The 24,500-nt window shown below is 46.8% G+C and overlaps 8 protein-coding genes across 8 annotated transcripts; 3 read left to right on the top strand and 5 right to left on the bottom strand.

Moving 5' to 3' along the window:
- Positions 1–284: 284 nt before the first annotated feature.
- Positions 285–790, bottom strand: EDB93DRAFT_1140802 (uncharacterized protein). Its single transcript, XM_041449290.1, has 2 exons — positions 559–790; positions 285–503 (listed from the first exon to the last, which is right to left on the bottom strand). The coding sequence occupies exons 1-2, from the start codon at positions 713–715 to the stop codon at positions 445–447; spliced, it is 216 nt and encodes a 71-aa protein (XP_041308591.1). The 5' UTR covers positions 716–790; the 3' UTR covers positions 285–444.
- A 3,409-nt stretch (positions 791–4,199) lies between these two features.
- EDB93DRAFT_1140812 (uncharacterized protein) lies at positions 4,200–5,534 on the bottom strand. The gene is made up of 6 exons (XM_041449291.1): positions 5,196–5,534; positions 4,975–5,137; positions 4,824–4,924; positions 4,689–4,773; positions 4,397–4,632; positions 4,200–4,342 (listed from the first exon to the last, which is right to left on the bottom strand). Exons 1-6 carry the CDS (start codon positions 5,212–5,214, stop codon positions 4,299–4,301), a joined length of 648 nt encoding a protein of 215 aa, XP_041308592.1. The 5' UTR covers positions 5,215–5,534; the 3' UTR covers positions 4,200–4,298.
- Positions 5,535–5,658: 124 nt separating this feature from the next.
- Positions 5,659–11,037, bottom strand: EDB93DRAFT_1140817 (uncharacterized protein). The gene is made up of 18 exons (XM_041449292.1): positions 10,790–11,037; positions 10,708–10,725; positions 10,410–10,643; positions 9,855–10,353; positions 9,789–9,809; positions 9,044–9,736; positions 8,639–8,994; positions 8,396–8,587; positions 8,253–8,349; positions 8,186–8,203; positions 7,996–8,136; positions 7,469–7,940; positions 7,108–7,418; positions 6,621–7,052; positions 6,463–6,572; positions 6,223–6,411; positions 5,965–6,172; positions 5,659–5,913 (listed from the first exon to the last, which is right to left on the bottom strand). Exons 1-17 carry the CDS (start codon positions 10,867–10,869, stop codon positions 6,013–6,015), a joined length of 4,023 nt encoding a protein of 1,340 aa, XP_041308593.1. The 5' UTR covers positions 10,870–11,037; the 3' UTR covers positions 5,659–5,913; positions 5,965–6,012.
- On the bottom strand, positions 11,038–14,219 carry EDB93DRAFT_1140823 (Hsp70 protein-domain-containing protein). The gene is made up of 9 exons (XM_041449293.1): positions 13,872–14,219; positions 13,121–13,822; positions 12,934–13,068; positions 12,801–12,883; positions 12,464–12,745; positions 12,231–12,412; positions 11,964–12,183; positions 11,658–11,906; positions 11,038–11,606 (listed from the first exon to the last, which is right to left on the bottom strand). The coding sequence occupies exons 1-9, from the start codon at positions 14,109–14,111 to the stop codon at positions 11,156–11,158; spliced, it is 2,544 nt and encodes an 847-aa protein (XP_041308594.1). The 5' UTR covers positions 14,112–14,219; the 3' UTR covers positions 11,038–11,155.
- Positions 14,220–14,464: 245 nt separating this feature from the next.
- On the top strand, positions 14,465–17,360 carry EDB93DRAFT_318904 (uncharacterized protein). Its single transcript, XM_041456072.1, has 13 exons — positions 14,465–14,853; positions 14,903–15,197; positions 15,250–15,306; positions 15,355–15,433; positions 15,492–15,768; positions 15,817–15,841; positions 15,941–16,029; positions 16,082–16,165; positions 16,215–16,259; positions 16,309–16,329; positions 16,380–16,636; positions 16,686–16,871; positions 16,923–17,360. Exons 1-13 carry the CDS (start codon positions 14,769–14,771, stop codon positions 17,052–17,054), a joined length of 1,632 nt encoding a protein of 543 aa, XP_041308595.1. The 5' UTR covers positions 14,465–14,768; the 3' UTR covers positions 17,055–17,360.
- A 601-nt stretch (positions 17,361–17,961) lies between these two features.
- Positions 17,962–18,758, top strand: EDB93DRAFT_1249562 (uncharacterized protein; the record flags this gene model as incomplete). Its single annotated transcript, XM_041452880.1, has 4 exons — positions 17,962–18,048; positions 18,095–18,288; positions 18,343–18,566; positions 18,616–18,758. The coding sequence occupies 4 exons, from the start codon at positions 17,962–17,964 to the stop codon at positions 18,756–18,758; spliced, it is 648 nt and encodes a 215-aa protein (XP_041308596.1).
- Positions 18,759–21,283: 2,525 nt separating this feature from the next.
- Positions 21,284–22,430, top strand: EDB93DRAFT_1249563 (uncharacterized protein; the record flags this gene model as incomplete). Its single annotated transcript, XM_041452881.1, has 7 exons — positions 21,284–21,370; positions 21,416–21,603; positions 21,654–21,877; positions 21,927–22,137; positions 22,187–22,256; positions 22,315–22,358; positions 22,409–22,430. 7 exons carry the CDS (start codon positions 21,284–21,286, stop codon positions 22,428–22,430), a joined length of 846 nt encoding a protein of 281 aa, XP_041308597.1.
- A 1,200-nt stretch (positions 22,431–23,630) lies between these two features.
- EDB93DRAFT_1336796 (uncharacterized protein) lies at positions 23,631–24,120 on the bottom strand (the record flags this gene model as incomplete). The annotated part of the gene is made up of 3 exons (XM_041455345.1): positions 23,631–23,647; positions 23,716–24,043; positions 24,088–24,120. 3 exons carry the CDS (start codon positions 24,118–24,120, stop codon positions 23,631–23,633), a joined length of 378 nt encoding a protein of 125 aa, XP_041308598.1.
- Between the last annotated feature and the right edge of the window lie 380 nt (positions 24,121–24,500).

Here is a 24,500-nt window from a genome sequence, read left to right on the forward strand (position 1 = left end):
TGCTGAAGGCATTGTTGCCGAGCCGCCTACTGTAGAATACCTGAAGGTATTAGATGATTTAGTACATGATTTAATGCCGGTGTTGAGGATTATTGCAACTAAGCCAAATAATACTGAACCATACACGTGATCGCTCAGCATAGTAAGGCTTACCTATTGGGAAGGTCAGGTGCCGACACCACCAACTGTGATGTGTGACCGTCGAATTGAATTGATTGCTACAGTATTTGTGAGGACCGGGGGTCCAGACCAGACAGGAAATAACAAAAATTCAAATGTCGATTGCAAATTGAAGTTTCAAAATGAATTGACGGTTTGCCACATAAAGGCTCTTACATAATCCAGTACCTGGTTCACTCTTCTGGGAGAACGAGACTCTGACGCATGCGGCTGCCGCACTGTCGTCGATCAACTCACTAGTAAATTGCGCGTCAGTGTCAATGGTCATACTCCACCGATGTGAAAGCTCACGGTGCACCACCCCCCAAAGGTCTGCCATGCAGGTGAGTCATGTTATCAGGTCCAGGACAATGCTGATACTCACGCAAATGCCCCAAGTGCACGACCTAGATGTGCAGTCTGAGTTTCCCTTGCAATAGTCGGGACAACTGAGATCGTCGGTGGCACTTTCATCACTATTAATAGTGGGGATGGCAAAGCTTGATGATACTAAGCCAGCAATGATGGCGAGGATAATCGCAGAGGAGAAATGCATCGTTTGCGACTTGTGTATGTAGGATCAGGTGATTCTGAAGGCGATAGTAGGAAAACGACTGGCTTTTATATTGTTCTCTGCACTTACTGTTGCGTGGCTGGCAGAACCTTTCCGGCAGAATGTGGCAGAAATCCCTCACATGTCAGGTTCTAGGCTAGGTGCTATGTTGCGTAGATGGCAGAACCCTTCCGGCAGAATGTGAGCATCACCAAAATTGCGCAAGTGAGAGATTACCTGCCAGTAGTGTGGCTGAACGCAAGTCCGCGTGATACAGTTGATATGCTCATAACGCATACCGTTGGGGCGGCAAAAAATTGATGCATTATAACCCTCAGGCAGCACTTCTCGGTGCCTATATAGGGTCTAAGAGACCCTGTTTCTATGTTATGGGAAACTGGTCTCTGAGACTCACCCTCGCCCCATCTATTAATAACATACACTCCTAGCCCACCTCGCGACCCTCCGAACGACCCTCCAGCTCTACCCTCCTAGAACCTCCCATATCAGTCGTGATACCTCTCGCGCCTCTAGAATATCCAGAAACCCTCTCACGACACCTCTCGCGGACCTCTAGAAATATGTTTAATATCTCCGACGCGGCCACAAAACATAAATTGTGCCAAGACGCTATGGCCTCAAAAGAAGGTTTTGACATATGCTCCGCCTCAGTGAACAACGACTTCGATGACTTAGACATACTCGCCTCTGGCCTATTACAAAAGATATTCAATATACAAATATCCTTTCGCCTGTAACGCTCTTCGGGGAAATTTACACGCTCTAAATCATTGCAGATGCTCTGCGCAATAATCCACAGTTGACCACCTGATATTGCACAAACATCCGCAGACGTCAACACGTCCAATAAGTAAGCGACTAAATCAGAAGACGAACTAAAACCTGCAGCAATCTCACAGCAAGCAGTATAATCATGATGCTTAAAACGGGCATGCGAAGCGACGCACTGTCCATGAAGTAGGTGTCTCAATAGTAAGTTACGTAGCTCGGTCAACGAACAAGACTTGTCGAATTCTAGACCGTGCAAAAGACACGCCCTTTTGAGCAGTGCAACTTCAGGCGAAAAAGGATGCCCGAAGAAAACGACCCCAAAAAACATCATTGAGAATAGACTCAGAGCGTTGACGAGAAGACAAAACTGCCCCGCCGAGGGACGTTGACTGAAATGAATAAAACATATCAGATCGAACAGACTGTATATGGTCGGAGTCACGATCAAAGATATCTAATACAACGGACCAATGTCAGCAGATACACAAAAAAATGAACAAAAGAAAAGAAACAACTGGAAAAACATCACCAGGAAGTGAATAGGGGTTGACAGCGAGTGCGTCTTCAGCCCCACCAATGGCACGCGGTCGTTGTAAGAAGCTGTGAGATTTTCGGAAAACCGCGAACCTCGATCAGAATGACGGAGCAAGCGAGCGGTTGAAGAAGAAGTCGAAGACGACAGATACACGCAGACACTGACGAATCTACCGCAAAACGGTGAAATTAGCGAGCTATAAGACCCACTACAGAGGTAGCGGGAATAATACATGAGTCCTCCCACGCGGCATGTGCGGGAGTTCAAGTTCTGCCACATTTTGCCCGGGAGGTTCTGCCATCTGCCTGGCAGTGCTAGTTCTACCCACAACACTCGACGCAGCTGACGCTGTCGTCGATCAATTCACTAGTAAATCGCGCGTCAGTGTCAACGGTCATACTCCACCGATGCTGAAAGCTCACTGAGGCGCACCACCCCGTAACCTGCCATGCAGGTGAGTCATGTTATCAGGTCCAGGAAAACGCTGATACTCACGCAATGTATCCGATTGACCGAGCACTGTGCGCAGTCTGCGTCCTTCCTGCAACGGGCGGGACATCTGTCGGTGGAAAGGCTTTCACCACTATCAATAGTGGGAATGGCAGAGCTTGATGATACTAAGCTAGCAATGATGGCGAAGACAATTGCAGAGGAGAAATGCATCGTTTGCGATTCGTGTGTGTGGGATCAGGTAATTCTGAAGACTATAGTAGGAAGACGGCTGGCTTTTATATTGTCCTCTGCAATTACTGTTGAGTGGATGGCAGAACCTTTCCGGCAGAATGTGGCAGAAATTACTCACATGTCAGGTTCAGCCAGTTCAGCCAGCATAAAATATGTGGCAGAAATCCGTCGCATGTTAGGTTCTGCCAGTTCTCGGTACCAGCGTAGAATAGTTCTGCCCAGCCTCAGCACGAACCCTTAGCATCACTACTAAACCTCACATTTACTTCACCGTTTATACGACATCTACGATTTTTTTGGTAAGGAGACTCACCGTAAATACAAAGATGACTGTTGTTGAGACAAGTTCAGCAAATAAATAAGGTAAGTGACCGAGTGTTTTGCTGATGTCGAAATAAATCTGTTGGCGAGCTGTAAGGAGGTATGACGATTTTCACATCTCCTGAACATATCATAAACTCGACCCGAGATCTTCCATGAGCCTGGCTTTCATGGCGATTGTGCGCCTCGCGTGCATGTGGCCAATAATCTCGCAAGACATGATTCAAAGATGCCAAGGCCTGAGGTGTGACTGGAAAAACTGCTTGGAACAATTTTTCTCCCACAGACTTGGAAAGACCGTGATAATCAAATGCAGGACAAAATAGTACACCGTTGGCTGTGCACTGAAATCTATAGTGTTGGGCCTTTTTGCTCATTGTCACACCACACAAGGCGCTGACTCGGAAAGCAATAGTCGACACTTTCGGGGACGCTGAGCGCTGAGCTGCAATGTATTATCGACCTCAGTAACTTGAACTTCCCATATAATTCCAACGAGGTCCTTTTAAATGACCGTACTAGCCTCCACAAGTCGCAAATGACAGTAACGCTGCCTTCAACGATATTTAGGAAACAAGGGCATGGTCGGGGACTCAAATGTTGGACTAAAAATCCAAGATAGATAACTAAGTAAATTATCACCACCGTGACGTTGATTTCCGCTAGAAACTAAAGGATATCACTGTTGACTAGGGCTCCTCATCTTTGTCAACTTTCACAGGACCTTTAACTACACCTGCGTATCGGAGCCGATGCTCATGTAGGCTGGGAAGGAACAGACGCCTGTGTCTGTAGGTTTGAGGTGAGGTGTGATGTGTTGACGGAGGGCTATGCACGTGGTTCAGTAGGTATTTACATCTTGTTATCAATTTTTGGACTGCTATGGCGCTGGATCTGTTCAACTACATCAGCAAACTATCCCAGGACGACAGAGTAGAACTTCGGACTGCGTCGGTCTTCTAAGTTTAGTGTACGATGGTCGTTATCGTTCGCCACAGACAAACGCAGAGTCAAAAGCACTTATAGCTGTCTCTTCCGCACTTCGGAAAATATGTTGCTCGAAGAATCTCATACACCTTTTGTGTGATATATCACCCGAGGACGTCTTGCTTCTTCAATGACATAGATGGTGTATTCAGTAGTTTCACAGTTCAGTGAAGGGATAGAAAAAGAAAATACATTTCTGGTCTCAAGAGCACATCGGACATGGTAAATACTGGCGAGAATTGGGGAACAACGGCATCGATCATACAGCTAAGTGAGAGTGTGCGCAGCATCCGGTTCTTTGACGCTGAGACCTACAGCAAGTAAATGTCAGTGATGCCTGTGCTAACTCAAATCTCGTCACGCACCCATTTCTGCGTCTCGATCCATCCTATATTTGCTGAACGGTCTATCTTTAGTATTATCCAGCGATGACAACATGTCCTCTGCTCTGTCCCGGAATGACAATATGGAACGCGTAGACTTGACGCGTTCTCGGAAGATAAGGCCGATTAGAATGTTGAGACAGCCAATGGAAAAGAGGAAGAAACCAGAGACGAGGGGGAAGACTTTGACGAAGTGAGAAAGAACAGAAGCTCCTATCCTATTGATGTATAGATGAGTTGGTAAGAAAGCGATTGGAGGGACTTATCGACTTACAGACATTGCATCACTCCCAAAGCACCTAGCCCAAAGTCACTCCCGAGAACGGGGAAGTAATGATCAAAGAACGCCGCGGGCCAGCCTTGAGAAGTTGATAAGACGCATACTCACACACCGTTGCCAATATCATACCTAGTTCTGAAAGAATCAAAACGACGGTTTGTGCAATGATCAACAACCGATTCGATACTGCCCAAAACACGCCAGCTGGCTGATTAGGAACTGTACTGTTTCTAGCCAGAAAATTGAGTACATTCGCAGTGACCTTGACAAGAAAACTCACTGTATGTAGGCATAGTTGATCGTGGAGTTTGAGTTGCTCCCGCCATCGACAAATACATTGACTGCCTCGATGTCATCAACCATCACCATGATGCTGCTAGAGAAAACCAAAAGAAGAGCGATGATACTAAGAACGCGGACAGTATTGAGACTGATGAAGATATCTGACGGCCATCATCCTGTCAACTCGCAAGTACAAAGTTCCTGGATGGTAGTACTCACAAGCTTTGGGTGGTAGCATCACGGGCAATGTAAATGCAACAGACGATCAAAGTGACACTATGCCAGGAAGGAGAGTTAAATGCTACAAAAGTAAGAGATGACCAGCAACAGAGAATGTAAAAGAAAGGGAACGACAATGCCTCCACTGTCGGATGACAGCTGAAGTAGACAGAAGGACAGGGAATTTCTGAATTGATAGTCTTCCACTGGCCACCGGTCTGCTTTTCATAAAATCTGAGTCCAGGGAATCATCTGATCTGGGGAATAAAGAGCCATTGTTCTCGCAAGGGGTCATCATCGCTGTGGACACCGTGTGGGCGACTTTTCACAAGCCGCAACGTCATAAAACGGTAAAGTATAACATTTCCCAAATAGGGCGACTTAGTGACTTTCCGAAGCGCCGCGATTGTAGCGCGATAGTACTAGTGTGAGATTTCATTGACTCTGAAGTGTTCCTAAATCATGCAAAGGACTGAGTTTCATTGTTGAGGAATTCTAGCTCTGATCATTTGACTACTACAGTAATATGTCTTATTCGAAAAGAACAAGGTAGTCGTATCTTCGAAACAGCCACGTAGCCAACAAAAGAATGATCACATTGATTTCGACACGTGCAAACACCAGGACGTACATTACGTTGTACATCTCGACATTACACTTTCTGAACCCAGTTGGCCTAGTTCTCGTACGAAAGTTATTGTCCACTCCACTAGAGAGTCTGTAATAATTCAGTTCTTGGAAACACATATAAATACCCAAGATACGCAACAAATGGTACAAAGGGTTTGCAGGGTATACGGTGTATGATATACAGAGGCTACGAGGCAGCGGAGGGCAGTGGTGGAACTTGAGGAATTTCCGCCTGCCGCGGTCGTTGAGATCTTCGCTGCTGTCTATCAGCTTGTGCGCGTTCGCGCTCGGCTTGCACAGTTGTCATCATTTCAAGCTGCTGGGCAATGAACTCTTGTGTGTTCGGTCTGTGCACCTCGGTCAGAACTAACGCCCACAAGGGACGTGTGATGCGTACCTCATGCGAAGGATCCTCATAATAGTTTCACCGTTCGAGACTTCCTTCTCCTCTTTCTTTACCTTCTTGCGCTCCTTAATGGTCCCCAGATTCCGCTGGTTATAGACGCTCTTCACGCGCTTCTTGATAGGAACAGCTTCACGCAAGCTTTGCTGCATGGTACGCACGCACTCTTCCATGAGAGTATCCCTAGAAGAAAAATAAAGCGTCATCACAAGTACATGAAACGAGATTGCGTACGTATGCCAGTCATAGTACAAACGAATGGATACCACATCCCGATATTTCTGGTTCTGTAGCTTTTCCAGCGGAACGCCTTCGCCTTCCGCATAGAAATAGTCACGGAGGAACTAGTTGGAGCCATCAGGAATGCACGCGCTCAAAAGCATCACACGCACCTTCAACCACTTAAAAACTATGTCTACCTCCTTGTCGCTGAGTGGTTTCATATCGCTGGAGAGCTTGGATAATGGCGGTATAAGCAGACCCTCTATTACGACTAGGATCTCCTTCCACACCCTCATCATCACCATATCTTTTGCAGTATCGCTAAGATAGGTATTGAGAATATGAAGGTTGGCGTCGAAGTAATCGAACAGAGGAATGATTGCGCGCTCAATCTCCACGTCAGTGAGTTCCTCGGGCCGAACACGAGACTTCTCGTTCTGAGGAAGAGGTATCTGCACTTCGCTGGCGTTGGAGCCCAAAGCTGAGCGATAGAGCGCTGTGACATTCCCGAGTGCCTTGTTGTAATCTAACCCCAGAGATCCGGCTTTGATCAAGGTTTTGAGGACAGGCCGGGACAGTGACTGTCGTATATATGGTGACATCTAGCAACAAATGAGACCTAGAATAAGAGCCCAGGCATCGTATTCAATGACTTACTTTGTCAATGAATATCCGCATCATGTCTCCCTCGCTCCGCTTCAGGAATCGAAAAGCCCGGCCAAAGTAGAACTGCACGTCATCCTTCTCACCTTCCATGCTGATTCGAAGAAGTATCCTCCCTTGATGACCATTGTTGGTGTTCTCGAGGTTCAGCCATACATCGTGGGTCAAGAAATCACCAAATTCCTTGGGATTGAGACATATAAAAGACCGGCCAACAACGTCATGTTGACCCATGAGCGCGCGATCACGTATACTGCACATTAACCATAAAGGCTTGTCGATCGATATGTCATGTGTCTCTTCCCCTTTTCGACATATAAACGAGCCATGTCCCAGAGTTTTGACGGAGACTTACAACGCGGGTTCAAGCTCTCATATATTGTCCTCGTCTTTACAAGTCGATTCCCAGCCTCGTCGCTGAGCGTTACGAAGGTATCCAGCAATGAGGACGGACTACTATCAAGTGGCACCAAGTCCTCTGCCATAACAATTTTCACAGCAAACAGAAATCGCGGCCGCTCATTTTTTTCGGGAACAGGCGGCCCGTGATTAGCGATCGTGTCGGCAACCTTGTCCACCTGCATCTGGTTATAGAGGTTGTCAAGGAGCATCCGCGCAGCTTCAACGTTGTTCAGCTTGACGCAAGACTCTGGACGAAAGTTGAACGGTTCGATTTTCTTCTCGCCTGTCGTTGCAAGTAACTTGGCTTTCTCGAGCCAAGCAGAGGATTTCTGCGGCTGCAGGTAGTCTGTCGGGCGCGGAAACATCTCTGTCATGAAAAGTTCTTCGATAGAGCGACAGTATTGCTCGATTGCCTTGGATATCGTCTAGGAATACCACCGTCAACAAACGCTAAGTGATAAAAATGCACTGAATCAGCACCTTGGAGAGACTGGTAAAGAATCTCGCTTCCTGATACTCATCTGACCACTCGAGGTCCTGCAAGAAAGATATTGGACTACGGAGGGAGTCGAATAGATCGACGATAGATGCACTATGCCGTTCTGTATTCTCTGCCTCAAACTAAAGTAGCTTTAAGTGGAAAACTGGAGAATACAAATATAGCACGAACTTTGTCTGCTGCAATTGCCTGATAACTCCCGTTCAGCTTAATCCCAGCGACTGTGAATGAGACTTACAGCTTGCACCCACTGGCCGGTCTTATTATCTGTGTCAACAAGCCAGTGATGAACGTATGGCATGAAAAGCTGCCCAAGGTCAAATTCCAGTTGTCCCCTTGCAAACAATGAGGTTTTCGCCGCAAACCTATGAAAACACTCACTGAGGAACAAATGCTTTGTACATTGACAGTAACGCTTGTGTTCGTCGGTAGAGCGAAAATATGTCTTGTATAGGCACGTCTGGAGTTGGACCATTCATTGACGATTCATACAAACGCTTTGAAGAGTTTTGAAGTTCGCTGATAAACAGTGGAACCTGGGCTTCCACGACGAGAGAAACTAGATCCACCCCTCTGAGCACATAGCATCAGTATCCCAAAGTCAAGCTTCGTGAAAGGTCATACCCTACAATAGGATCAGGGAATCGCTTGTCCAGCTGTTTGGCTGCCTTCTCTAGTTCGTCTGTCATCAACAGCAATGGTAATGCCCGGTTGACTCCGGGGCTTGCTTGCAAAGATCGCATCTTATCTTGATAATACTGGACTGACACATCTTGAATGTGAGTCGTCAAGTCTGACAAACGGGTACTGATATCTGCCTCAAAACGCTCGATGAGTCCACTCTCTCGTATGTGGTCGAGAATAGTGAGATATGGCTGGACCACGCTGACTTTTAGGTTCGGCAAGGTATCCATGGCGTGATATAGAGAAGAAAGGAATATGTTGTAAAGTGCACCATAGACGGATGCCAATAGTTCTGACTATCAAGAAACTCAGTGACGGGTTAGATCATACAGATTAATCACGCACATCATGGATGGGCCACTTGTCTACCTCGAGATCTTGTAATAGCTTCGTGGTGCCTTGCAGGGCCTCTGGTATGCACTCCATGGGAACGTCGCTACGCTCATATAGTTGCTTGATCTGATCCAAAAAACATGTCGTACGATACGTATGGTTTATGCGCCAACGCATCGCACACTCGTTTATAAGGTCCACATGAGGAGGACTGAGGATACTCAAAGGAACTTCATCAGCATCATCCACTTCGGGGCTGAACATAAACTCTAGATCCGTAACGAGACAGTATTCGATGAGACGCCTGTAGAACTTTTTGGGATTTGGCGGAATAAACGTGAAATTGTGGCCAACACGAATCTCGTCATCGTCGTCCCCCTCGTCGCCGCCGTTTTCCTCACCCTCGTCTGCGGCTCCGAAGAACGAATGTCGGCTCCCAATCGAAGTATGTCGCTTCGTTCTACTAGGAGAGTCGATACGAGTAGAGGGCAACGATCCTGGACGAGCACCCGATGCGGAATAAATGGAACCATTGTCTGAAGGCATGGACTTGGCAAGTTCGGGATTAAGCGACACCATTGCCACCATGAGTTGGGAGAGAATCGAGGTTTCCTGAGTCCGCCAATAATTCCATGCAGCATCACTGCTGAAGTCTTCCCTTCTACCGGGAAATGGTGCGCCAGCATTGATATTCTTCAAGCAAGTCTGCGATACGCGCACGGTCAATACACAACTCTTCTTTTACCTGTCATCTCACCTTGAGGTCTATAACAGCAGCCTACTGATGTTCAGTGGCAAGATCTGCTGGGAGGGTATCATCTACCTTCTCTGTACATGTTTTCCACAACCGATCCACCTCGCCCTGCATAGCATTCTCAGGAATCTTGAACAGGCGTGCCACAATCATCACAAAGGGCATATCTGAAATATTTTGGCTGATGCTCGGCTGTGTACTGATGGAATCTCCTCGGTCGCGCGACGCGGATGCAGAGTCGTAACCCGAATCATTCGCAGACTGCGGCGGTGCAAGTTTGGCATGATACATATCCAGGCGTGAATTGAGCTCGGGCGAAACATGGCTGAGAGTTTTCAAGCAATCCCGAAGCATCCTCACGAACTGTGCAATTTGGTTGTTCACCTCAACCTTCCATCCATCGTCAACGAGTGTGGGCTCCTTCCTGAGCACACTGGTGGCTTGTGAGGCAAACATCAAGATCAACTCCTCTATGCTTCTGTTCTCCTTCATCTGCTTCCTGAAGGAGTCCCCTATGAACTGCCCGTAGAAAACGGCCATAGTTCGCCTTGTTAATTGGTCAGAATACCTGCAACCTTAGCGTCAGCATATAGTCCCAGAACACAGTACAGTTATGCCACAGACGCAGCATCTTTCCCCATTGCTATATTCTGTAGTTTCTGTTCCAAAACTTTGAGGAGTTTCTCTGGAAACTTGACGCTCTTCGAACCATCCCTGAGGTCCTTGAATATATCACCTATGGATACAATGGAGTTGGATATAGCTCCTGAGAATTTTGAGTGATGTTCCTTCTCCTTTACCTCGGAGGCGTTAGCGTGCTGATTCGATACTTTCGGCTGGATGACATAGCTGAGGATACTGCAGATGACATAAAATACGCGAGATTCAAGTTGGTGCTGGTACGCGGGGCAAGGGTACGCACGCTACACGAAGGACATATCTATGTTGCGGATCCAAAACAGTCAATTGCATGAGGTGGGTGATGTTGACTCATGCATACGTACTCGAACAAATCGTCGTCGTTGACACGATACTTGGAAATGCGTTTCTCGTGAGCACCGCTATCATAGCTCCGCTTGGACATGGGTCACAGCCGATATTGAGAACACGGCACGGCCGACCAAGTTTGAACAAAGGAGTCAGATTCCGGTAGATTAAGCGGTGATGGTGCTTGGTGAAAGGAGAGCTGAGATATCACAAGTTGATAAAAGCTGTACTACCACGGATGATTGTATCATAGGCCACATTGGCCCTTGGCAAGCACTGACAAACACACTTACCCACAGCGGACACCACTTGAGCGCAACTGCGCAAATAAATGCACATTAACAAATGTAACGCAAACTCCGTCTAATTAGTATGAGTATCATCTACAATTCGTCATGTCCTGGCTGTCTATCTCCAGGTGCCTGCGTTGGTTCAGTAGATGACGATCCATCGGCGTCATCAGGCTTCGCAGTTGGCTTTTTGACTTTGGGTAACTTCCTCTTCACCAATCTTTGTAGGTGCAGTTCCAACGTCTTCGCTCGCTGCTGCATCTCCTTAGTTTCAATCGCCGGGTTTTCATTCATCTTTATCTTCTTTTGCCGCTCAACACCATCATGAAGCCAACTTTCATGCTCCTTGAGTGCTTTCTCGAGCGCATCAAGCTCCTGGGATGTCCATTTCGAAGGAACCCCTACGATGGCGTCGGCCGTGATGTTCTCCCTTGCTTCGGTAAGGAATACTCTGGTACTCCAGTTCCACTTTTGTGAGTTATTTAGTGCCTGGGGGAAAGACTCTATCTCCTTGTAGCGGTGTACGATTGGTCTCTCGAAAGCCCTGTTCAGAAATGGTAAGCAGTTAAAAAGCCTTTTCCCACAAGCCACTTACTCGAGAACTGTTCGCTTCTCCCATAGCTCCATCACATCAGCAGTGTCTCCTTCGTCATGTAGCCATGCAATGGTATCCGAGAGTTTCTTCGAAAGTTTTTGCCTTTCAGATGGCTGAGAGCACTTCATGAATGGCGTTTCTGGACCATCATTCAAAAGATCCCGTAGCTTATACAGATATCCTTCAAGAGTATTATGCGCTTCTTCCCGAAGTTGCCTCGACATCTCCATGTTGTCTAATGCTTTGAGACTGTTGCAGCATGACTTTGATCAGTCAGTCTTATGACCGCAGACAATGCAAACGTACCGTTCACGTGCAGCTCTTTTCGCCACAAGATTCAGTGGACCTTGCGAATTGTACACAATTTCGATCTCAAGTGGAACAGTACTTTGGTCCTTCCCAAGCGGCTTCTTGGCCTTAGTCGTCTTATCCTTCTCCGTCTTCTCGTCCTTTAGGGCTCCCTCATCAACGTCAGCCTCTAATGGTATCTGGTCACCACCACCTCCAAATAGGCCTTTCAGCTTCCCTATTCGAGCTTCATAATTAAGAAGAAGAAAAAGTGAAGATACGTACCAGTGATGGAGTCGTCTTTAATCTCGCCGTAGGCTACCGCGTCTCCTACAGACACAAAGCCGGATTCAGAAAGCACGACAGTGGCCTTGATCACCGGATCGATTGCGCCGCGTTCAGTGAGATTACCAATGGCCTCAGGAATGCCAACAATCTTTGCCTCCAGGATCTCGCGGGGGAAGCCACTAAAAACGAAGTTAACAAAATATGGACATTTGTATGTACGGACCACGCACGACATGACTTCATTGGGATAGTTCAGTACCACAGAAAAATCCTCTTTACGCTTGAACGTCAAAGTCTTTCTTGCACCATGCTTCGATCCAACAGGTAAGACTGTCGTGTGAATCGTCCGCGCGCCTGCATTGGACGCGAGGTAGGACGCCTGGATATCATGTATCAGGACATCAGTTACACGAATGTCCTTGGTCTTGAATTGACGGGAGAGAGAAGCTCCATAAAGCGCTGCGCCAAGTACGGCGGCTTCATCAGCATTGACGTTGAGTGCAATGCGATCTCTAATAAACATTTGAACTCCAATTGTCCAAAAAGAAAAAGAAACATAAAACTTACTCGCCAACAGCTGCTTTTACAGCAGCCTGGACCATAGGCGTGCGTGAATTTCCACCTGTTAAGATAACGGATGAGATATTTGCCTGTAACTGTGTCAGACAATATTTGCAAGATAACCTGTGGGCATGCATACCAACGAAAGTCCAGCATTCGCAAGCGCATCATAGATGGGTCTTGCAAAGCGCGAGTGGAGGTCTTTACAGGCGTCCTCAAATTCCGAGCGAGTAACCTTGGCCTTGAAGTCAATGTCAAATGCAACACTCTCCACCTGAGAGCTGTGAGCATCGAAATTACATATTACGTTTAGCCATCTTGCTTACCGTCGACATCGCGTCTGAGTTGGCACTGAGAATAGCCTTGACGCGTCCAGCCTCTTTCCAAAGTTTAGCCATAGCGCGACTATCCTTTCGAATATCCCGCCGGTGCTTTGACACAAAACTGTCTATCAAAATATCCCGCAACCTCAAGTCTAGCTCTGTTCCGCCCGTATTTCGATCATGACCGACACCCATAACATTGATCTGAGTGTATGATGTCTTCATCTTGGGATCCTCGGCCGCGGCGAACGACACCACTGTGGCACGTGTCGAAGATGCGCCAGCGTCATAAATGACGTGGTGTTCGGGAGTGGTCGAAAAGGTTCTCGTCATGGCGTAGTTGACTGCTACAGCCGTGCCGTCATTGACTAATGACAGTACTTTAAGTCCTGCTATCTCTATTGCGTCTGCAATCGAATCGCGCTCGAACTGGGAGAAGTATGGTGGAACGGTGAGGATGACCTCCTTTACCGTCTCGCCTGCTAGATCCTCAGCAAGCTTCTTGATATATGCTAGTTGCATCGCGACAAGCTCCTCCGTACTCCATTCCGTACCGTCACTTTGTTTCAGTGCAACAGTTTTGCGGTCAGTCTCAGAAATCTGAGCGGTGGATATGGAGGTGAAGTAAGTAGCAATATCAGAGTTAAATGGTGCGCCTTGTAGGTATTTGAGGGATGAGAATGAGTCTTGAGGGAAACGAGATGCCTGTATCCTGTCAGACCAAGGGGAGGATGCTCTGGAGAACGGTACTCACGATATTCGCCGCGTCAGACCCAAATAATCTTTCGTCTTTCTTCCACGCGACTGAGGACTGTATCTTCCGCTTGGAGTCCTTGTTCAGTAGCACGTCGAAGGGCACACCAGGCTTCATGAGCGAAGCCTTAATCCAGTCGGACCCATAGTCAACTGCCAGTACCGATGCTAATGAACTCTCGAAAATAGCAGCAGAAAAGAGAAATAATGTAACCGCCTTTATGAGCGAAATACAAGGCATGACGAGGACTCAGAAGTAAAACCGGGCAAAGAGCATCGAACAACTGAGGACTACGAATTTTGGTTCTGAAAGGTACACTAGCGGTACCACCAACTATTAGGTTCCACGTACTGAACCGGGAATTGCCGAAACACCTGTCACCGTCCTATGATCTCGTCAGTAACTGACATCCAAGCTAGCTGTGATGTGTGGTGCAGGAGGCTGAGTTAGTACACAGAAGCATGGAAGTGCTTCCGCAACAATGATGATCCATGGTACGATTCACCTGTATCGGGGAACTTTGATATTAATCGCGTAACTAAGCTCTCGAGGCTGTAAGCTGAGAGAACTACAGAATTCAGCTTGCAACACCTTCTCGACTTCGAGATGTTCCTAGGTACTAGGTCATCAATTGAAAGGCGAAGTTGTCGAACAAGTCAAGGCTCTCCGCCGCAGGCCAATTATTGAATTAGCCACATGATCAAGAACCTTTTTATGTACATAACAAGCTGTACATGCACATAGCCGCTCGACCTTTTTCAAACTCGGAACCACTATATTCTAGATCTCCTACGCTTTTAGGTTTGCTCAGGAGAGGCTAGCGCTCAACCTGAACACCAAACGACGACGGCAAAACATGTCAAACACGGGGCTAATTCAAAAGCTCTTAAGACGTCTATGGCAAGTCTGGGCGGCGCTCGCACATTCATCTGCCCAGCGACTGTGTATCCTTGTGTCTCGCTTGTGGCGCTGTGTCGCGAAGGTTCGCGCTTTACCTGGACACAGCACCGACGCAAAATCTTCTACTGCAGATTCATGCTGTGCCGCGGCTAGCGGTGCACAATGTCCACAGGTTACCTTGCCATTGCCGCTTCACCACCAAATAACTCTAACTGATACAACAAGCGGCACTGAAGATGCGATGTCGTCTTCAACAATTCCATACGCCATGCCTAATCCATACATTCCCGAGCAATTTATCCCGCATTGCACGTATCCGCCCCCAGAAGCTAGTAGTGTGATTTCTTCCAATGCTCCCGGTACCACTCCCCGTTTTGTACCATTTGCTGCGAATGATGTTTTGCGATATGATAATCGTCCTCTTGTGTACGTGCAACGCCCTCGTGATAGTAAATAGTCTTAAGTACTCACTTTACAGAGAAAAAACTCGTGAGCGCAATTACATTCCAGCATTCATGAGGCACTTCACAAACGAGTGAGTGCATTAGCCAGACAATATCTGATGGAATGAAAAACCATGCAGATCATGTCCATGGTTAAACGGTGATTGGACTTCTTGTGTACATCCCGAAGGCGCGCTGTATCTCTATAATATGAGTCGAGTAAGCATTCGATGAAAAAATACAGGTGCTTCATGGGCCACTGATCATATTGTTTTAGAAAACGTTCACTGAGGCCATCATGGATGAAACTACGTTTCACCTGCTTGCCAAATGCGTGGATGGACTATACGACATGGCGCGCGCGAACTCGGCGTGTCTTGAAGCCTGTGATGTTGAGCTCGTTGTGCAGTTATGGCCAACTGAAGGCGAAATGACTTGTCAATATTACTTCGTCGACCACAAATCTCGAATTCTCTTTTGGCTGGAAGATAACCATGAAGCGACGACGAACATCTTTAGCGGGCTCCGGGGTGTCTATGATCCGAGTCATATTCGTGCGTTATGTTGAACTTTGATCACACTGATATGAATTTGGCAAGCAGGACTTGCCTTAGAGTCCGAGTACTGGTTTGTCACTTGCAGTTGTGTAAGTTTCAGTGATCTTTCCTATTTTGATTCTAATGTGCTTCAAGATTCCGTATGACCATCAACACTTGAGTCGAGCAGGACGCATTGCGAACGCTACCCAAACCACCAAACGGATCGAGTCAAGCTTCTCAAGGAACTGAGGGAGGTCGTCATGCATGCGAGTGCAGGTAGTGATCAACTGTCATTAGCCTTCAGTTGATTTTGAACACGACATTTCAGAGATTATCACTTCAGACATGTCCTTGTCACCTTTTGATGCCGATGAACTCTCTAAAATCTTAGAGCTGATTAACCACCTCCGAGGTGCGAAAACTTCTTAAGAACAGTTCATATTGAAATTACACATATCCAGAGAACGCTGAGGAAAACGATTGTCCTCATTCCACTTGTATCATTGGTAAGACAAGCCTATCCATTTCATTGATTGTTCATTAATTTATAAACAGCTAGATTCATGCATTATTTTTGTACGATCTTGATTTCATCGCCGGGTTCAGGTCACTCATTCATTCTGAAGACAGAGCCAAATTTTTTAACTTCTGCGGCCTACCCTGTGCTCGACTCGACGCTGACAAATCCGTCTATGAGGAGGACACTGGCTTTCATCCACTGATCGGCCCTCTTTCTCTGGTTTTCGAAGCCATGCTTTTTTGGGCACCGCAAGCGCACTTGAAGGATCTTCGAAGGGTATGGGTAGATGAGTGTATCAACACGCCGCGGTGGAAAGACTTCAACACAAAACTCATGACGGAGTGGACTGGGATCACCATATACGTGCGTATCTGCAAGTCACCATTCTGCTTTATATCTTGATTTCTCCCAGTCAACCGTCATGTTAGCCGTAGATGTTAGTTTCCTCGCAGTGCCGAACATGAACATCAGCCAGTCACAGTCGACTGGAATCATTGCTACCTATCTCTCGATTATCTTCATCACCGGCTCCTTGATTGTATCGGTCCTTCTGGCGCGTCAGAACCAGAGATACGGTTTTGAATCAGCTGATAAAGCGGCAAGTCATCGCCCTTGCATCCTTTTCTGCCACGCTAAGTAGTCTCCTCAGGCTGAGTTTCTGTCAAGTCTGACAGGCACGTTTGTTGGGGTGAAAGCCCTCGCCACCATTCACAGTCTGCCATATGCAATGCTTATGTGGGGGTGCGTTGATCAACATTATCTAACCGGGATGATTGATTGATGTGCCCTTCACCAGGATGATCTACTTCGCAATCGGCCTTCTGTTCAACGTGTTAAAATTTACGACGACGGCCATGCTGGCATCAGTCGTCAGCGGGTTCGTTGTCGTTATCATGTTCATATCGTGGTTCATTTGGGCAGCGAGAGATGTTCATATTTTCAAACGACTGACCAAGTTCGTTCTTTCTGTCGCTCGCAGGAGATAGTATTCAACTTTAGCTCTTCGGGTATTTGTATTATGTCGACCATGCAGTGGACAATTACCAACCGAGTCCAAACTGAGTGTTCAGTAAAAGCACATAATGCGTGAACTAGTGCACAGTGCACATTGCTTGATCGATCTACAGCTTGATGCCACACTTGCGTCAGCCAAATCACCTCACCAGACTGTGGTACATGTAGTACAAAGTACCCAGGTATGTGGGCACGTCTCACTAAGTTTAAGAATCCACTACGATTGGATACACAGGTAACGAATAACAAGGATCCTTTCGGATGCTACGTTTCTGTATGACATGTTAGCCGCGGTACTGATTCGATTATCGAATGTATGCAGTGCTCATTCACTGGACACGTCGATGCCTTCCGCCCAGTATTCACTGCCTCCGAGTCGTTCTGGATGTTCTGTCCAATCCGAAGCCTTCTGCAACATGGAAATTCGAAAGGAAAACACAGGATGTACGGACTCGTCCGATTATGGAAGCTGTGCGGCCGACTACGTGGCTGCCCTTCTTCCACTTGTAGTAACCTTTATCATGATCATTGGTTTGTGCAGCCCGCGCTGAGATAGGTCATTATGACCTGTGCAAGTCGTTCATTGCATCTTAGCGCCAGCTTAAAGCATATAAGGAAGTTTATCCTGCCCATGGTCCCAACCAATTTGCCTGTCTTCTGGTAACATCGTCGCGATGAAGCACCAATCACGGAAGTTTATCGACCTCATCCAAGCCATTACATCCAAGTGGGCCAACTGGGATCCAACAAAACCAATCCATGTATGTCAAGCCAAGCGCTCGGTTTTAATTAATCTAACAGGCACAGGTGGGCGACTATGGAATGATCAACAAGAAAACTGGAGAATTCGATTGTGAAGGGAACATTTACACAACAAAGGACATTGTCGATATTGACATGACGGATCCTGCACTACGTCCCGTAGAAACGGGAGAGGACGATAAATTCATCGTCACATCGTGGGGTGTCACTACCAAGGAATTCAGCAAAACTGCTAAAGTGTAAGTGCCACAATATGCATCGTTTGGGTATATATCTGACTGTGTGTGATATAGCTCCGTGCCTGGTGCAGAGAATGTCGCCCTCAAAGTCGGATTTCAGTACGATGGTAGGAAACGAGGAGCTGGGCTGGCCATGTACAAGTCAAGACATATCAGCCTTCCCAATGATGAGCGCATCGTCAGGCTGCTCAAGTCTAGATCTCAAGTCCTCAAAGGGAAGCACGTCGTCACCGAAGTGATATGTTGCGCAGCATATGCGATGTATATGTCTACCAATAGTAAGTCCGGCATGTGCAAATTATTCCACGCTATTCACAATTGGCACAGGAGTAGAAAGATTTTTCAGACCACGTCAAGCCACCGGCGGGCTTATCTGGTCTTCAGAGACTAACCATGGTATCTACCGTGAAGGAAGCGACTCGAACACAAAATATATGCCCTTGTACAGGCTAAATAAGTCTGGTACTTAGTTCTGGTAGTCTCGGTCAATGCGATGAGAAAATTGATGATTCGATCGAGAGGTGAGTTGAAACCCTCTTGTGGTTCAGCAGTGCAATAACTTCCCTGTAGGTGGCAGGATCTCGACCTACCTTTGGCATCACTGGAGATCGGTGCATTCTGACTGTCAAAGACGTCGCCTTGGGACCTTCGGACACAGTCAGATCGTCGAAGTTCAACTCCTCAACACATTCGAAAGCCACTGCATCCCCTGTACCAGCTTTGCGTTCCATCCAAACCGTTCGTCGTGGACAGCGGATTGAGGAAAATTGCCTCTGTGACTCGCGTATGCAACTACATTTAATGGTTGCCAAGAATTGACGCTATCGCGACTGCGGTTGACCTTCGAACGGATTCATTTGCTCACGACCAATTGCACACAACGCACGTCGAGGATGAGAATGCGGAGAGATATAGCGCGTCTATTCGCCCACTCGGAGACGAATGAATGACCAGAGTGTGCTGATATCATATTTCCCGAATTGCTACTTTGAACAATATATCGTCGAAGAGCCTTCCAAAGGGTATACTTGTACTAAATATCAACACACGTACAGCCGCTGCCATGGCACACCTGTAGCTTCGGTTGATTCTTACCTAGAATTTTAGATGTTTCCTCTTCTGTCTCAGACGCAACTCACCTTGAAAGACGAAGAAAATGAGGCAAACTCTGCTCCGGCTGCAAGACACAATGACAAAAATCTTGACAGATTTGTTCCGGAGGTCTCGAACCACGCCGCGTACAAACCTCGTTGGTTGAGAGAATACCCGAGAACATCTCTCGTGGCCCGATTGAACTGCAGCCTGAGGCACATATGATCACATCTGCATCATCTATCCCCGAACAGTTATTCAAATTGATGTCGTTACCCTGGAATTAAGATGAGTTACTCACTGTGTAGTAAATTTGCTCCTTTGTTTCTCCCGAGGAACGTATTCAACTACCCCTGGGCCGAAGTGCCATAGCCTCGGGGGTCAAAATTATGACTTTGTGACAGCGGCAGTGCAGCGGCACGTGATCTCATACAGTGCCTTCTACCTTATTCACACGCTCTTATCCTTGTTGTCTCTCTTCTGATTCCTCACAGCCTACATTGCTACCAGCACCTAGTAAAGGGAGTCAGCTTCAACTACATACTAGCACCACATTTGGCACTCACTTCCTCTTCCAGGCCGCTGGTACCTAGACTTGCTAAGTTTGAGGCTGCGAGGCTGTCCCTCACAGCTCACCTCGGCTCTCTCTTACACAGGTTGAGGCTGGGTCGCCCCTTAGGAGCTTCCATCCAAACACTACTCGCTTCGATGAAGCAAACATTTTTTTGTTCTCGTTATCGCTATTAGGACTGCCGCACGACAGTATATCGACGCGTCGACGCTGTGCATCCATGATCCGGTTTGGGACGCTCATGGACTACAACCTACGTCAACACAATTCAAGAGCGGAGAAATCACCAGGCAATGCCGAATCCTCTGCCAGGACCCTTGCAGCATGTGGACGGCAGATTGAGCAGCTCCGGAAGAAGATCCCAAGTCAGTCGATGTTCCTGGTAAAATCATGAGAAGGCAAAGCGTTCACCTGCATGCGTTGCCCCATCTGTCTGTACAACGCATCAAGTTTACAACGACGGCTATGCTGACATCAATATGGGGGCGCGGCCTGCCATTGTCAGCAGATGCGTGGCCGTTATCACGTTCATATCGTGGTTAATCCTCCAGGCAGCCAAGTCCGTTCTTTCTGTCAATAGTGGGAGAGGTGGTATCCAACATTAGCACTTTGGGTTTCTATCATGTAGACAGCTGGTATACAATGACACTATTTAAAATTTAATTCAAGTTTCCAGTAAAAGCATAAAAGCGTGAACCTAGTACTAGATGATCCGATCCGCCACCTGTGCCATTCCAACTATTTGAGCCAAACCTTACAATATAAAATCATGGTATCTTCTAAGAACCTGTGCCGCATACTCTGGATCAGAAGTACTGAATACTATGGTATGTGGCACAGCTCGTACTACATTGCTTGAGGGCGCTAGTTCCAAGTTTCTCTGATCGTTACGTTTCACTATTAGTTTCTAGAATCCCGGCAGTGTGCGACTCTTGGATACACAACATTCTCATCGGATGCTGATTCGACTATGCAGTACTCGTTCACTGGACGTGTCTCATGCCTCCTGTTCAATCCGAGGCCTTCCGAGTCTTCAACGTTCACGAAAATTCGAAAGGATGTACGGAGTCTGTTATGGAAGTTGTGAGGATACAGCTATACAGCTTATGTGCCTATAGCACTGTCCTTCTTTCACATGTTCTTGCTGCGGCTTCTGTCCTGTGGGGCCTGCACTGCGATAGGTAATCATGACCCGTTCAAGGCTAAGCCTTTGAAAATCGTGCATTGTTTATATCTCCAAGTTAGCGCCAGTCAAAGGCATATAAGGAAGGTCTATTCTGCCCACAGTCCCCACTGGCAAGAATTTACCCGTCTTCTGGCAACATCGTTGCGATGAAGCACGAGTCTCGGAAGTTCATCGACCTCATTCAAAACGTTTCATCCAAGTGGGCCAACTGGGATCCACCAAAACCGATCAATGTATGTCAAGATACCGCTTGGTTTCAATTGACCTGACAGCCACAGGTGGGCGACTATGGAAAGATCATCAACGAAACTGGAGAATTCGACTGGGAGGGGAACATTTACACATCAGGCATTCTCGATATCGACATGACGGATCAAGCATTAGTCCCTGTGGAAACGGAAGGGGACGACAAATTTATTGTCAAATCGTGGGGTGTCACTACCAAGGAAGCCACACCTGCTGGAACGTAGGTGCTACAATATGCAGTGTTTGGGTATATATCTAACTGCGTTGCAGCGCCACGACTGATGCAGAGAATGTCGCCCTCAGAATCGAGTTTCAGTTCGAAGGTAGGAAACGAGCAGCTGCACTGGTCATGTACAAGCCAAAATACATCAGCCTTCCCAATAACGATCGCCTCATCGACCTGCTCAAGAACAGACCCGATGTCCTCAAAGGGAAGTACATCGTCACCGAAGTGATGCGCTGTGATGCGTATATGATGTACATGTCTACCAATAGTAAGTCCGGCATGTGTAAATTCTTCTGCGTTATTCACGCTCGGCACAGAAGCGGAATCTTTTTCTGTGACCCTGAACACCACCGGGCCTTCTGCGTCAGCTTTCACCTGGTGTGCGGAAACTACCTATGGTCTTTACCGTGAAGGAAGCAACCCGACCACAAACTACATGCCCTTGTACAGGCTTAAAAAGCCTCGTTCCAAGTTCTGGTGGCTTGTAGGTCAACGCGGAGATGAGATCATTGACGATTCGATCCCGAAGTGAGTTGAAGTCACCTTGTAGCTCAGCAGCTCAATGGCCTCCTTGTAGGTGGGAGGATGTCGACCCTCCTTGGGACCCCCTCGACGATGAGGGTGAAGAGGACCCAATCTATGATGCAGTACGTTCTCGGTTTTTTTTTCCATTGGAACTTAACTGGATTCATCTCTCTCCAACAGGAAATGCATGGTGACTTCGGCGTTTTCAATGATGGTTATCCTGAGTAAGTACTGCTCTGGTGCAAACTTCGCATGTCTCAAGTACCTCTCATAGCAATAACGATGATGAATGGTGATCATTCGCGAATGCTATTATTGATACCCCAAGGGCCAAATCGTGTCATTTTGTATATAGGATCAGTGCAACAGTATCAACGCTTGTTACAATGGACAATGTCTTCTCTAGCTAAATTTTGAAAGTTACACAATTCTGCCAATATTTGTCAAGCAGCGACAACTATACTCTTAAGTGTGTGAGTTGCTATATGCCAGTGTAAGTAACTCGTAACCAGACTGACTAGCATGCGTCAATTTGAGATGGTGAGAATCGAGCATCCGTGGTAGTATACGCCAGACTAGTAGTAAGCAATCCTGTCGTCACCTAATCATAATTTATAGTTTAACTTGTTAGATCCTGCCCCACAAGGTATCAAGGACTCCTCTTCCAAGACCAATACTTATTTCTTGTGGGTGTAGCATGAATAGCCGCCGGCATCGAATGCTAAAGAACTCAATCGGGAAGTGATGAACAAAAGATGGAACATGATGAGGGTGCATTATGAGGACACCAAAAACCTGGGATGGAGATCTCGAGATAAAGTCGTCGCATGCAAAATCAAAGGTTACATACAAGGCTTGTGTTAAATTATATTATGTTCCCACACTCTTGTAGGTAGAGGTGACTTTGCGGCTCACGTGATTTGTGAAGCTCTCGAAGATCGACCGATCTTTGCCTTCAACCCAGGTGAACAGAAGCTCGCATGCCATATCACTTGAAGTATAAGATGATAGTTTGCGACATTCGACTGAATAACGCAGGACTGGCAAATCTCGCTCTGCATAGTCTGTTTCTGGAAGTTTCCCCCTTCGTGCTGCGCGGGACCAGGTATTACCTCGGGCATGCACCAGTGCATCAGGAAAACTACCAGTTGCTTTTTTTACTTTATTTGTCACTTAATTACACGAAAAGGGACGCATAAGTCGATGGAGTGAAAAAGCGCGAGCCACTTAATTAAGCCCACTCGTCCTCTGGATTTTTACTTAATTCACTTAAATAAGCAGAAAAAGCGGTTTAAGCATTTGATAGCAGGATAACGAGGATACATAGAAAGCGTGATAAGCATGAAATTAAGGAGACTCTCAGTAACATAAGGAACTGGGGGAATGGGGGAAAAGGTGGGCATGCAGGCAAAAAAGCAGTCAGCGGCAGAAAACATGATAGCAGAGCTGGCGGAAAACATGATATACGGCAGAAAACAACCACAGGACAGCGAAATTCATGCACTGGCAGGTGCTGCAACAAAAACAAAATCCTGCAACAATGGATGTCAGTGAGAGGGCGCCTGAATGATAAATACTTACAAATCATAGCACGCTTGTCATCCTCCGACTCGTCATCGTCGATCAGCGAGCCCAACGGTGTTTCAGTGACATCATTCAAGGTGGTACGCGCCATCTGTACTGTAGTTTCGAGGTACCCAGCAGGCTTGCCTAACAGAGATTTGATGTACGAATTAGTTGGTTTAAGCCAGAGAGCTGCCGAAAATAAAAATGGAATGTTGGTCTTTTTCCCAGTAACTTTGTTGAGGACCTTCGGTAGCCTGATGCTAACCCGACCTCTTGATGCGGATGACAGAACATTTTGAACTTCGAGTACTTCATTTGCGATCATGGAGACAGCGCGCTCAATCTGGAAAAAATGAGCATGATTAAGCCATTATAGGTTGAACTCACCGCTGCAGCAGAAAGAGCAAGAGGCCGTAACATCCCACTTCATCAGGAAAACCCTCCCCCAACAAATTTGACTAAAGATGTAACATTAGAACTAATCCTGCGTTATTATGTCTAAATTTTACAAATTCAAGTTTTAGCAAGTTTAGTTCGGTTTTTTTACCCCCTAATAAAAACACAAGAATTAGCAATGATTTTCAGCAATTCAAACACATTATCATAACTTGTAGAATTGATTGTTTGATCTTAGACGAGGGTTCCAACCGAATCAGACAGAATAAGATAACAAGAACAAAATTAAATTTGATTAAAAATGGGTATATGGGCAGTAGGCTAATTTAAATAACAGTGCGCGCTATGACCAACCGGGAGACTATGTATCAGCTTCACAATTCCATATTGTACACCATGAAAAC

Source organism: Suillus bovinus (genome assembly GCF_016758785.1).
Source record: "Suillus bovinus strain UH-Sbo-P2 chromosome Unknown EDB93scaffold_21, whole genome shotgun sequence".
Taxonomy (NCBI): domain Eukaryota; kingdom Fungi; phylum Basidiomycota; class Agaricomycetes; order Boletales; family Suillaceae; genus Suillus; species Suillus bovinus.